The sequence below is a fragment of the Pelodiscus sinensis genome, chromosome 13, assembly GCF_049634645.1.
Source record: "Pelodiscus sinensis isolate JC-2024 chromosome 13, ASM4963464v1, whole genome shotgun sequence".
Classification (NCBI taxonomy): domain Eukaryota; kingdom Metazoa; phylum Chordata; order Testudines; family Trionychidae; genus Pelodiscus; species Pelodiscus sinensis.
The window spans coordinates 36,822,256-36,837,193 of NC_134723.1; the positions used below are offsets into that span (position 1 = coordinate 36,822,256).

The 14,938-nt window shown below is 45.8% G+C and overlaps 1 protein-coding gene across 1 annotated transcript in view; it reads left to right on the plus strand.

The window, feature by feature from the left end:
• The window catches only part of F9 (coagulation factor IX), a 29,490-nt gene extending 16,789 nt beyond the window's left edge, over positions 1-12,701 (plus strand). The window contains exons 6-8 of the mRNA XM_006115451.4: positions 3,488-3,693; positions 5,266-5,383; positions 12,154-12,701. Coding sequence (XP_006115513.2) covers positions 3,488-3,693; positions 5,266-5,383; positions 12,154-12,701 — 872 coding nt within the window. The remainder of the gene's footprint in view (positions 1-3,487; positions 3,694-5,265; positions 5,384-12,153) is intronic.
• The last annotated feature ends 2,237 nt before the right edge of the window (positions 12,702-14,938 follow it).

Genomic DNA, 14,938 nt, shown 5'->3' on the forward strand with positions numbered 1-14,938 from the left:
CTACCCCCACCCTGCGAGGAGCGTGTGGCACTTTGAAGTGCTGCGCACTCCTCGTAGGGCAGGAGGAGTCTTCGCATGCTCCCACGCCCTAAGGCCAATCAGAGATTGGGGGCGGAGGAGCACACGAAGTTTCCTCCACCCTGCTAGGAGTGCGCAGCAATTCAAAGTGCTGCATGTTCCTTGCAGGGCGGCGGTAGGGCGGAGGAATCTTCATGTGCTTCCATCACCCTGAGGCCCTAATTGGCCTGGGGGTGGGGTAGCGGCAAGGCCTCTGTGGACCGGATCAAATCCAGCCCACAGAGGCCCTTTTGCCCGCCCCGGTTAACTCTATTTTCAGTGGGGCTGTAGCCATGTTGGGCATAGAATACTAGAAACACAACTCGGGTGAAGAACACCTCTGTGTAGATCAAAAGCTCATCTCTTTCACCAACAGAAAGTTGGCCAATAAAAGATAGAAAGTAGCTTAGACATGCCTATGGAAAAGACCAGTTAACTATTTGCATTTAAAGTCATTAGACAAGACAACTTGTTTTTAATAACTCCAAAATGCACTTACTAGTCTATCCACAGCTTTTTAGTAGTCTTCTCACCTTCATCTGTTGTAAAATATTTACGTATACACATATAATTTCCATGCTTTTCTAGTTCAGAAACGCACAGTATTTAAATTGCACAATACTGTAGTTAGTTGCTATAGAAGTATCAGTTATAATAAGCAAGAGCAGTGGAGTATTGCTTTCTCTTTTACTGCAATGGGAAAGTTGATTTTCTTGGTTTCTAATTTTGACGTTCCAAGCAACCCATAGTAGACTTTCCAAAATTCCTTGATACTTTTAAGTGTTTGAGTTTTTGAAACTTGAATGTCTCTTGGGCACATGTACAACTATCATATTAAGTTTCCTTCTTGTGTACCACTATGAGTGATTGAGGTTTATGCAGAACAAAAATTAGCCCTTTCCCTGTAACCCTATTGTTTTCAAGCAGATTTGCACAGATATAACTGGTAGGAACTTTGCTAAAAGAACTCTGACTTTGCCGCGCAAGATGAAATAGAACCTGCAGTTTGTAATTCCGAGAGTTGTCTGGTAGAGTGGAAGACAGGAACAGTGAAGTGCAAACAGGAACAAGAAGTAATAAGCAGTTACCTTTGTCACTAATGTAACTAGATTTGGCTGACAACAAAGCAGATTTGTTTGGTAAGGAGTGTCATGTTTATATTAGTACTCTAGGGTATGTCTACACTACCACCCTAGTTCGAACTAGGGTGGTTAATGTAGGCAATCGAAGTTGCAAATGAAGCCCGGGATTTAAATATACCGGGCTTCATTTGCATCTTGCCGGGCGCCGCCATTTTTAAAGCCCCGGTAGTTCGGACTCCATGCCCGCGGCTACACGCGGCACGGAGTAGGTAGTTCGAATTAGGCTAATTCGAACTACCGTTACAACTCGCTCTAATTCGAACTACCTACTCCGTGCCGCGTGTAGCCACGGACACAGAGTCCGAACTACCAGGGCTTTAAAAATGGCGGCGCCCGTCAAGATGCAAATGAAGCCCGGGATATTTAAATCCCGGGCTTCATTTGCAACTTCGATTGCCTACATTAACCACCCTAGTTCGAACTAGGGTGGTAGTGTAGACATACCCCTACTGAGCAGAACCAGGCACCAATCAAGAGTCCAACATCAGCTGGTTTGAAGGGATCTGGAATTACAGAGCACAATTTTTCTCTCTTCCCCTTTTCTACTAAGACTCTCAAATTTACTCTGAGTATGGAGATCATCTCCAGAGAGATGGTCCCTGAGCACTTCCCCTCCTATTGGAGATCTCTCACCATCTTTGGCAGCAGCCATTGCTGGGAGTCAAGACACAGGCTGGTGAACTAGTAAGCAAGGGAAAGAGTAAAAGCAGACAGCTTCAGAAATAGGGCTGGAAGGGGGATATGGCAGAACCAATGAGACACAGAGGATACAGAGCCGTGATCTGCACGAAGCATGGTTCCATGTAGCCACCACCATGGTTGGTGGCATAATCTGAAATATCTGTTGGCTTTGTGTTTGCAGGGTTTATGGGGAAACTTCATAGCAGATGGGGAATTACATGAAAAAAGGTTGGGTAGGGGCTGGTCCTTGTGATATACCCACTCGCACCCAACCTACAGCAGCTCCTTTAAAACAAAGCATTCCCAGGGTGCAGGGACAGCTGGGGCCTGATTTGTTGTCAGGCCCCAATGGGCACAACTAAGGGTAGCGAACAAAGTCTTTTATCCCTTTGAGAGGAAGATTTCCCAGTCTAGTTTTCTGTATCTTCTATTTCTGATTGGCAACCAGTGCAAGTGAAGGTATTGTCTGACACACGGCATCTGCCCACGTTTATAGTCTTCCTAGTTTTTCAAGCAGGGGAACATGACATCCCTGACCATGCAACACAACCCCGAACGCCTAAAAGTCTTTTAATAAAATGACTGATTAGATGGTGGGGACCGAGGCTGTATATGACAGCAGAGTTGTGCCATATGAGGGTACGTCTAAACTACATGACTCCATCGACGGAGCCATGTAGATTTGTTGTTTTGGCAAAGGCAAATGAAGCCGCGATTTAAATGATTGCGGCTTCATTTAAATTTACATGGCTGCCGCGTTGAGCCGACAAACAGCTGATCAGCTGTTTGTCGGCTCAGCGCGCTAGTCTGGACGCTCCCCTGTCGACATCAAAGACCTTTGTCGGCAGCCCCGGTAAACCTCATCCCACGAGGAATAACGGGGCTGCCGACAAAGGGTTTTGATGTCGGCAGGGGAGCGTCCAGACTAGCGCGCTGAGTGGACAAACAGCTGATAAGCTGTTTGTCGGGTCAGCGCGGCAGCCATGTAAATTTAAATGAAGCTGCGATCATTTAAATCGCGGCTTCATTTGCCTTTGCCTATGTGTCTAATCTACATGCCTCTGACGACAGAGGCATGTAGTCCAGACACAGCCAGAGGCTCCTACTGAGTCAGATACATCAGCACTTGCTAAATTGTGAGTAGTTCCACAGGTGTCCATTGAACTATTCTGATACGTAAGGTTAGGCATATGCCAAAGCATCATGCTGTAGAGAGCCTGAGTTAGTCACCTCCTCACCTGCATGCATGCACGCGCACACACAGGTTCCCCCCCCCCCTTTTTTTAGTCCTCAGAACTGATTTCTAATACCGGGTAAAGCTTTGTACTTGCCTATCAAGTGTATATCACTCGGAGCTCCAATTGTTGAGCTTCTGAGGTAGTCAAACAAACACAACGAACTCTGAGAGCTCCTTACATCCCCATAAATTCATTCAAAACATGAACATTACCACTTCAATCAGCCCACTTCAATGGGTCACCATTATCATCCTGCCCATGAGGTGTGCAAAACATTTATCAGTGTTGCCACTTCATTAACAACACCACTTAATATGACATGTGGCCAACTGCAGGGCTACCTAATGAATCTGTACTTTCTTCTCACAGTGCCATTTCCATGTGGGAGGATTACAGCTCCAGAAGCCAAAAGCAAGTTCACCCGAGCCATGAACACCTTTGCTGGGTGGTATTCGAATTCTACCAGTGATCCAGATGAAGCACCAGACAATATCACTAAAATCACCCCCATCATTAAGACAGTTACACGTGTTGTTGGTGGAGTGGAAAGCAAGAAGGGTGAAGTTCCTTGGCAGGTACCAGACATCATGTTCCTCTTTGTCCCCTGATAGATCTGATTGCTCTCTCATTTAGTACACATTAGCTGTGCTGTAGCAACATATTTTGCCCAGTTCTGGTAACTTGCTAGGTGACAGGGTGATGGCATCTTTATCCAAATGGGACAATCCAACCAGATTTGGCTGCTGGCAAAGTAATACAAGAGCACTCCAAGCATTTCACTGAATGCAGCCGAAGGGAAAGACTTCTTCAATTAAGCCAACTTATGGAAATATGTTGACATTTTGGGGCACAACTTCACAGTGGAGAAGGGAGAGAGCCATGATTTAATGCTTAAGACTAAATTGTGGGTTGCATTTAGGATTGCCAGCTTTCCCAACCAGACAGACCAGATGCTATTTGTGGCAATGGCATCCAGTCAGGAAAGTTGGCAGCAGTAGACTTGTTTTCCATGAGACTGTCACATGGTGAACCAGAATTTACAATTTAAGGTTCTCATCCAATTTGGTCCATGTGGACAGATCCCTGCATCCATTCAGAAACCCTCTGACATGAGCAAGACCCCAACACTTGCAAGATAAGATCTTAGATATGGGTCGGGGCAGCATTTTACCTGGCGAGTGCCAGGCACAAATATGGCATCATATAAATAATTATGTTCTTTACCCACCCTCCGTTACCATGTAACACCTATTAGAGAACACAGATTGGGCCAAATCCTCGGTGGATGTCAGTCAGTGTACTTCCACTGGCTTCAAAGGCACTACGATAATTGACATAAACAGAGAAACTGGTCCTATATATATTTATAGGAGTCCCACCTACTCCATCTGCTTTTTCCTCACCTCAAGTGACAAACAGATATCATGACATCACAGCCATCTCCATCCCACCAACAGGGATGTCAGGAAACAGAAATATTTTAACATCTGACCAGGAAAAAGCAAATAAAGCTCCACCCGCTGACTGCTATGTAAACAGTTATAAAAAACTAGGAGCTGTCCATTATAACATTCAGGAGTCTATCTGGAACGCCTGTGAAGGATGGGGAGTTAGAACGTCACGTGGCATCAGACTGGTTTCCTGTTGGCAGGGCTTAGTCCAGGGCTAGGCAATAAAATGGTGGCAGTCCACCAGGATTAGCTCCTGGTAGGCCGTTGCCACTATATTTTCCTGCACTGCTGCAAGTATGGGCATCACAGCTCCCATTGGCCTGGAATGGTGATCTGTGGCCAATGGGAGCAGCGATCTCCTGTACCTGCAGTGGCACAGGTGAATACAGTGGTGTGGGGCCTGCCAGGGGCTAACTCTGGCAGATCAGATCCAGCCCGTGGGCCAGTGTTTGCCCAAACCAGCCAGCCTGCAGAGGAATACCTTAAGAGGGGAGGAAGGAAGCTCAGGAATCATCAGAAATTGCCTTCTAGCTTGACGGAAGGTGGGTGATTGCTTTACAGTGTTGATTTTGCATATACCACTTAGCAGTTGCTGTTCCTCACACCATGTCCACTCTCTTAATATACCCCTGATGTTTGATATCTCTTCGTTACTGGTTCATGTGGTACTCAAGGCTTGGATTTCTCTTTCCATAGGTTCATTTGGAGAATAGTGACGGAGTAGGATTCTGCGGGGGGTCTATTGTCAATGAAAAATGGATAGTAACAGCAGCGCACTGCCTTGTGCTTGGCGGACAGATTACTGTGGTGGCAGGTAAGCAAAAAGAAGAACACAAGCACTTGTGCATAGTCAGGTAGGCATGCTATATAAAATAGGTACTATCCAAGTTATGGACATGTTTATCATGGCAAAGCTTCCCCCAAGACTTCACCCTCCTCCCCAAAGCCTAGTTGGGCTACTAGACGTGTGACTGGCATCCATGCTCCAGGAGGATTTGCTTGTGATGTTTGAGGAAACAACGTGTTTTGGCAGGTAGGGAACAAAAGTTGTGTTATGGCCTCATTACCATGTTAGCCTACTCTAGCATACATACAAACCATATTAGAATCATGGTGCTCCTCTTCAGGCCAGACAACCGTGCTGTAGTACGGCTAGAGTTTTAATGTAACAGTGTCTACTGGCTCTAGAAAACAAAGATGCAGAGCCAGGTCCTCAGGCAATATCAACTGGCTTACCCACATCACAGTCAAACGGCTTCAACAGAGCAACACCAGTTTACACCAACTAAAAATGTGGCCCAGAGTAAATTAGCAGAGGTGAGCTCAGGTGGCTTCAGTGCGGTCTCCAGGGCCCAACAACAAGGCCCTTCAAGGAATGAGCATGGAGGGGGGGGGGGGTCAAACAAAAATCTCTCACTCAGAACATGACGGCAAGTAGCAGTCTTCTCTCAGAAGACCAAGCTGGCTCAAAAGGTGAAATACCTGATTAACATGGATCAGGGGTGGACCTACGGGTGGCCCGTGGCCCACTCACTTAGGATCCAAGCCGGGCCTGGAGAATGGAGTCAGAGACTAGCCCTGTGCCCCTTACCCAGCATTCCTGCCAGGGAGCGGAATTGGAGGCTTATAAGCCCCCAATCCTGCTAGAAGGTTGGAGCACCAGAGACGGGTCAAGCCCTGGCACCTTGACCATTCTCCCCGCCAGCAGCTGTGGGGAGCCAGAGCAGGGCAAGTCCCCTCCCAAACTCTGCTGGGAGCAGTGGGCTGGGTGTCCACTGGGAGCACCAGCTGGAATGGGACAGCCCCCCCATGTCCTGACCCCAGTGAGAGCATGCAGGGGAGAGGGCCTAGAAGAGCAAGCCCCTGCACCCTGGTCCTGCTGCCCGTTGGGAGATTGGAGGCAAAGAAGGTATGTAGGCTGTCCCCCGCTGCAGCAGGAGCGCCCTGAGTGCAGTGTAGAGCCCCTGGCCAGTGTATCTTTCCCTCCCTTCTCCATGGCCAGCTGGAGGGCGGGAGAGGTGGCCCCATCATTGCCCCCCCACCTGACCCTAGGACCCACCCACTTGTCCCATCCTGGCTACACCATTGGCATGGATACAAAATTTTCATCCAGATCCAATCCATACAAACAGTGCACAGATGCCCATATTCATGGACATAAAGCAGATACCTGCAGATTTAGAGGGCTTTGCTGATCAGAGAGGACCATATTAGGCAAAGCCCCGGATAAATCAGTGGCATTGTGCCGCACAGCTCTAAACACACTGACCAAATAGCGCCTCTCCCAACACACTGACCAAATAGTGCCTCTCCCATGAGTCAAAACTGCATTTCAGGTTCCATGGCCATCAGCCTTACGTTTGCTTAAAAGTAATTGTACACCCGAAACACCACACAAATCTGAGAGTCAATTCCAGGAGTGGCGGCCATAAGAGAGAACAATAATTCAAATTCTCCTGCAGTGGTGGAAAACTGAATCCTAGAAGACTAAAAATCTGAAGGAAGTAGAAGTTACAGACTGAAGTAGAGAACTGCACATCTGTGCGAGGAACTATGTGTATAAAGCAATGTCCCTGAAAGGTGTAGACAGGAGTTAAGAAGCCAAAACTGAGACAGCCACAAAAATCATTTCATTGCATCTTTGCTAATGCTAATTCTCCCCACTATCCCATTTCACATACTACTCAGCTTGTATGGCTTGCCTATGGGAAACATGAAGATAATTCAAGGCAGGGCCCCATAGTTAAGGCATGGGTGAAAAAGTGATGGTTCGCAGCTGTGACAAGTCAATTTCCTCAAGTTGTTTATGAAGTGTGTATTTCAGACTGTAAGGGTATGTCTACACTAGCCACCCTAGTTCGAACTAGAGTGGCTAATGTAGTCATTCAAACTTGCAAATGAAGCCTGGGATTAAAATATCGCCGCCATTTTTAAATGCCCGGTAGTTTGAACTCCCTGCCCATGGCTACACACGGCATAGTCTAGGTAGTTCGAATTAAAGCCCCTAATTTGAACTACCGCTACTCCTCCTGCAATGAGGAGTAACGGTAGTCTGAATTAGGGCTTTAGTTCGAACAACCTACTCCGTGCTGCAGGGAGGGAGTTTGAACTACCGGGCATTTAAAAATGGCAGTGCCCGGGAACATGCAAATAAAGCCCGGGATATTTTAATCCCGAGCTTCATTTGCAAGTTTGAATGACTACATTAGCCACCCTAGTTTGAACTAGGGTGGCTAGTGTAGACATACCCTCATTTTTATCTTGGGTGTGTGCCCCATTTAAACGGAGTCTGTTATTTGCAGCTAGTACTAACTGGATTTACACCCTGGCTGTGTCTACACTGGCACCCTTTTCCGTAAAAGGTTTGCTAATGAGACACTTCGGAATTGCAAATTCCGTGGGGGAATTAAATATCCCCCGCGGCATTTGCATGAACATGGCTGCCGCTTTTTTCTGGCTCGGGGTTTTGCCGGAGAAAAGCGCCAGTCTAGATGGGATCTTGCGGAAAATAAGCCCTTTTCCGGAAGATCCCTTATTCCTCCCTTGAAAGTAGGAATTCCGAAGTGTCTCATTAGCATCTCTTTTACGGAAAAGGGTGCCAGCATAGACACAGCCCCCCATGTGCTCAACATTGAGGGTATCTGGGTATATTTAAAATGGTGACTTTATGACCGAATTGGTCCAAATTAAGAGTGGGATTTTCTAAAAGGGTTAAGAGACTCGGGAGCAAAGTCCCCTTGACAGAAGTGTCCCATGAAGGAGAATGCCTCAAGGCACTTTCTGTGTTTTGATCCTCCACTTACTTTAGCGTTTTTGGCCCCTTATTCCACATGGGTGGAGGCTTGTGGCTGATTTCAGCAGAGCTCCGTGTCAGTACAGAGTGATTCTGCGAAGGATCAGGGTCCAGCCTTGCCTCATAAGGTTTGGCACCACATTTTCCACCCTTTGCTTTCAACCAATCTTGTCTCCAGGAAAGCTCGCCATATCTGTTAAACTAGGAGAACAAATGTTCGGTTTCACTTTAGAAGGGGCCTTTTTTTTTTTTTTGCTTCGAAATAGATCTGTTTCCAAATTTGCATTTTGTCGCAAGTTCATCCATTTGTACCTTCATCCCAAATGTTTCACCCCTCCGTGTGGGATACAGGATCACTGTTCTGGAGCACACGGGGGTTTTATCGTAATGGATTTTATTGATGGACACCAAGTAAAGAGAAAAAATGCCTGGGCTTGCAAGCTTTAGCAATCACTGCGGAGTATATTCCAAACAGCACACATGTTGCATTTGCCCCTCCATCCATGCCTAACGCCTACCTTTGCTGACAGAACAAATAGCACCCAGGGAACAGGTTGGATTCACCACATTAGCACCTTCTGTTGTTTTCCCAGGGAGTTTGCTCTTTCCAGTAGGTGCCTCACCTACTGTTACTGGTCTCCATCACGCCAGGAGCCACATACCTCTCAGACTGCGGTGCCTCTTCTGCTGGGTACTGTACTCTGGCAGTGCCCACACTGGGGTCCCTCCATGTTGGGGAGAGACTACCCCCAAGCTCACCATTCACCTCAGCAGCCCTCTCACCACAGCAATCCATTAGTCTAGCCCCTTCCCTCCAAGGCAAACTGCAGTCTGAATTAGCCACTCTTCATTGGCAAAGTGAGGGGGAGGGGTAGACCTGCTTCCTAATTCCTCCCGGCCACGTCCAGCAGCCCTAGTACCCTCTTGGAGTCCTGCATCAGGGCCTCGGCCTGGGAGCTGGTCAGGCCAGAGTTCCCCTGCCCTTCCCCAGCACTGCTCTGTCTAGATAAAGGCAGCAAGTCCTTTCCCCTCCAGAACTGGAGAGAGACTAAACTCCCTCTACCCAGCAGCTCTTCTTACAGTGCCTAGCCTGGTCCTGATTGGCTGCCTTCAGCCTCCCTCTGATTGGCGCATGGAACAGCCCTCTCCCAGGGCTGCTTTAACCCCTTTTATTTCAGTGTGGCACAACCACCCCATCACAACCCTCCTTAACATATTTAGCAAACAAAACCAAAGGTATTAACATGCTCCCACAAATTTCACATAGGGCATATATTCAGCCTCCCCTCCCCCCTCCCCCCAAAAAATATTTTTGAATCAATACCAATAAGAAAGAAATCCCTCAAAGTCTCTACCATAGGTCTTATTTTTACAGTTTAGTAATGGCAGGTAAAAACTGCCTACTCCCTCAGTTCTATCCTAATACACTGGAAACACAGACAGACACTCTCTCTCTGTCTCTGAAGGTGGCTCAATATCAGTAGCAGTGTAGTTAGCAAAGCTGCCACACTAGCCCAAGTCAACCAAGAAGCACAAATATGAACACAGAAAGCTAAGGGATGGTTGGACTTCAGGCTCCCTCATGGCGCATTCAGCAGGAAGACACCACTCGGTTGAAACCAGAAGCACTGCGAATACAAGTTACAGCCCAGCTTAGATTTCAGAGACTGCAGCAAACCTTGTCAGAAGGTTGAGTGAGGCAGAGGCTAAACCCACCCAACCCACTTTGGGCCACACAAAAAAAGGAGAAGTGGGCTGAGTGTGACAAGCTATTCAGCACGTCTCCAGATCCCCCTTCCATCCCACCACAGTTACCTGCAGATAGAGGATGCTGGTCACAGTAGGGGAAGCAATTCTGCTTTTGGTTTCCTTGCAGAGATAGTTAGCAAGCTGCTTGGGCAGGCTGATGCTCCTTTGAGTAGGAAAGGACTTCTCTGGCTGCAGTCAGACAAATCTGAGTGCTGTGCAGCCTCAAAACACCTGAAGTCTTGACAAATCCTCCCTTTTGTTTAGAAAAATCTTTTAAGGGACAGTATAGCCTGCCAACAAATCAGCTGCAATAGCCCTAAGCAACAAACTGCCTGCAGCTGAATTTTATCCTCAGCAGAGGAAAGTGTAGGAAGTTGGGGGGAGGGGGAGATCTGCAGGAGCTGAGAAGGGCTGGCTACATCCACATCAAACCCTTTGGGGACACCATCCTTCTGGCAATGATACAGAACATTTGCTCGTGGCTATTGTTTTGGAGGATTGGGTTTTTTGTTTTTGTTTTTTGCTAATAAATGGCCTGTTTTAACATATAATAGTCTTGGTTCTGGATACTCTGTACTATCCAAAGATAATGCTCCCCCCATACAACTCTTCAAAGCCTCTTAAGAATCACCAAACTTCTGTTTGCCCAAATGCTACAACAATTTGATTATCACCCCTGTTCTCCAATCTGAAGGCCAGGATTAGCCCCAGCTGGTTGGCTGGTTTTAACACAGTACTTCTATTGGATCTTTACCACTGGCTCTGGTATGATACATCAGGTAACATGGTCAGCTATCTTTAAGTAGGCGTTACCCACTGGTGTATGTCAGTGCATTGCAGGTTATCTGTGCTACTCCACAAAGGAACTGTGTTGTCATAGCCCTCAGTTATAGACCACAGCAGGTCATAGGGTCAGTGGTGTGTGTGTCACCTTAAGAGGGTGGTCATTGCATCAGTTAACTCTAGAGCTAAAAGTGTGAGTGTCTGCAGTTTGAAATAAAGAGTTGGGGACTGCACCAACAGCTTCTCCCTGAACCTGCACAGACCACAGCACACACTCATCAGTGGGTTACACTTGCATCCTATGGGACATGACTTATTACCTGCTCCTGCAGCACAGGACTCTGTCCAGGTATGTCTACACTTGCACCCTCTTTTGAGAGAGGGATGCAAATGAAGACATTCAAAATTGCAAATGAAGCCAGGATTTAAATATCCCATGCTTCATTTGCATATTTACATTATGGTGCTATTTCAAAATAACAGGCGCTGTTAAGACGTGGTTATTTCAAGAGAAAACTCTTCTCTCGAAATAACCCTTATTCCTCATCCAATGAGGTTTACCAGTTATTTTGAGAGAAGGATTCTCTCTCGAAATAACCACGTCTTAACAGTGTCTGTGATTTTGAAATAGCGCTATTTCAAAATAGCGCCATAACGTGAATATGCAAATGAAGCACGGGATACTTAAATCCCAGCTTCATGTGCAATTTCGAATGTCTTCATTTGCATTCCTCTCTCAAAAGAGGATGCAAATGTAGACATACCCTCCCATAAGGAAACTGCTTATGAGCTGTTTGCTCCCTGATCCCTTGCAGGGTAGACATCCTGCTTCCAATTAAGTCATTTTCAAACCCCAATGGTGCAGGATCAGATCCTCATTAAGGAGATAATCACCCACTTTGCCCTCAGCTCTGCAGTTGGCAAGTTTTTCCCCACATCTTGCTTTGTAGAATCAGGGCCTCAATCAGATCTGTTAATAGAGTGCATCAGCACAAACACAGTGGCAGGCAGAGTGAACCTTGTATCAGCCAGACAGATGGACATCTAAGAGCGACACTTCTCCTAGTAGTGCAATGTACCATCAGCCCTGGGGCAGAGCCAATTCCCAGTGTGGGATCTGAACCTATGATGTTTCAGCTCCTAGCTGCACTTTCGTGACACTAAAAGTACCAGCTTTACATGGTGACTAGCCTTGGCAGTGTGGTTAGTCACTTACTGGTTACTTGTAATTGTAAAAAGCACCATGTTTATCTCCCCAGGTGAACACAACACAGAAGTCAATGATGGTATCGAGCAATATCGCCAAGTGGTGAATATCTTTCCTCATCCCACCTATAACGCCAGCCAAAACAAGCACCACAATGACATAGCACTGCTAGAGCTTGAGACCCCACTGGAGCTCAACAGTTATGTCACACCCATTTGCATCGCCAGCAAGGAATTCACCAACAGCCTCCTCAAATATGGGACTGGCACCGTGAGTGGCTGGGGGAGTCAGCTGTTCCGGGGAAGGGAGGCCACCGTCCTACAGGTTCTGAAAGTTCCATTCGTTGACCGCGGAACGTGCCTGAGGAGCACCACGTTTTCCATCTTACCTAATATGTTCTGCGCAGGTTACCATTCAGAGGCGAAAGATACATGTGAAGGGGACAGTGGGGGCCCTCACACTACAGAAATAGAAGGCACCTGGTTTCTAACTGGAATAACCAGTTGGGGGGAGGAGTGTGCACTGGAAGGCAAATACGGTGTCTACACCAGAGTATCAAAGTACAGCAAGTGGATAAAAGACAGAACAAGTCTTGCTTAATTAATGGAGAGCTAAGCATTTCTTTCACTTTTCTGTGGCTTGCCTGATGAAAAGAGGTTAGGAGAATATAAAAACACTAATATGTTTTTCTTAAAATGTTGCTTTTTAGTAAACTCAGTAGAACCATTTTTCTCTTTTAGGCTAAAAATTTTCATAGAGACTTCAGTGTGTATGTGGTCAAAGGAAAAAATATCCATTTATTGTAAATGGCCAAATTCTGCTCTCATTCATGAACATGTCATTACCCCTGAGGTCATGCTTGTGGCAGAGGACAGAATTTAAGGTGAAGAACTACTATGGGATTTTGCCATGGCTGAAACAATTTCACAATACCCTCTCTGCCAACAGTTTTCAGGATCTGGAGCTTTTTATGTGAACCAGTACAAGTGTTGTCTGTGATCAGAAGGAAATTCTTGCATGAGATTCATTAATGTGTAACACTGGTTCTCATGAGTGTAAAATAACTTGAAAGTACTGACCTATTAAACTCATGTGAAAGTAGCTACACGATTTGTGATACTGATTTCTGCCGTAACTTGATTCAAGGTTAGGAAAAGGTAATTGTTTGGCATCTATCTCCACACGTTAACATTCCCTGTATTATTCAGAGTCAATTAGAACTAGAGACCAGATCCTCTGCTCATGTAAATTGATGTCACTGTATGGACTCCCATGGAGCCATTTATACCAGCTGAAGAAATGGATGGATATTTTTAAAGCTCAGATGATCCTCTTTGTTCTATGACTTATGGGTAAGTATTTGCAAGTAGCTGTCATTTCAATGGGAAAGCAAATAATCTGAACTTGGAATGCAAGGGGATTTTTACCCTAAAAACATTTGCATTCACTAATGCTCAGGTTCTCAGAAGTATTTCAGCACCTAACACCTTTTGCAAACAATGGCAGTTAGGTGGCTCTGAGGATTTGGGCTTTAATGCCACCAGTAGGAGTCCTCTACCTATTCTAATGGGCAGCATCTTAGGTCCATGTGGTCTGCTGCTGTTCCTAGTCAAATTAATGGGAACTTTATCACTCACTTGAATAAATTAGGGTCTAGCACAATATGTTCCATTTATTCATGCAAAATAAACAAACACTTCTCTGTCCAGTCTTGTATCATATGCCTTTGGTCATCCCCTGACCTAAGGCGTTTACATTAAGACATTATTGTGCTTTGGGCATCATTGGTTAATTCTAACACTAAAAGCATTAATAAATAAATCTGAAAATGGAATACCTAAGAGGGTGGAAAATACTGTCCATTAAATGCTGAAATCTTAAAGCATTGTGTGCTCAGCCATGAAAAGAGAACATACAAATTTAAGTAACAAGTTACCACATTCCTCCCTTTTGTAGCCTTCAGATTCACCTTGGAATATCCTTAGTTATTTAACTGGAAAAAGCAGACACATGCTGCTGAGTCACAGGCTGTTAGAATAAAACAAAACCTTGTGTTGAGTGTGAAAGTAGTACACATTCTAAGCATAGGACTCAATTTTTGCTGGAAATATTCGTTATTTTTGGTTACAGGAATTAAATACAACTCTTATAGTTAAAGTTGAAATCTAGAGGGTGGCAGAACACTTCAGGGACAGAAAAAGCACAAGAATAAAGAATTCATAGAGATGTGGGTTGGATGCATGCAAAAGTTTGCATCATTTTCTTGGTAGTTTAAATATGTAAACTAAGGCTATGGGGGAGGGATAGCTCAGTGGTTTGAGCCTTGGTCCCCTAAACCTAGGGTTATGAGCTCAATCCTTGAGGGGACTATTTAGGGATCAGGGATGGTACTTGGTCCTGCAGTAAGGACAGGGGACTGGACTTGACCTCTCAAGGTCCCTGCCAGCTCTATGAGATGGTATATCTCCATATATTATATTATACTAGACCTGGAAGGTCAGTTTAAGGTACGCAACTTTAACAACATAGTTGGAGTCAACAAACCTTAAACCAAGCTTGGCACCGTCTCCACAGTGGGAGGTCAATGTTGGCTTTCCTTATTCCTCATAAGCAGTAGTACCAGCACTGACCGGGGCTCTCTCAGCATTCAATTTAGTGGGTCCTTACTAGACCTGCTAAAGTGAACACGAGAATATCGATCTCCAGTGTGGCAAATAGAGATGTGGCCTAATACTTGACTCAGTGAAAGGGCTCTTCTCCATACTCAGAGGACAGGGATCAAGTATTGAATCTTCTCCCCAATCTGTTGTCATAATAGCAGCAAAGCCACTTTGTGA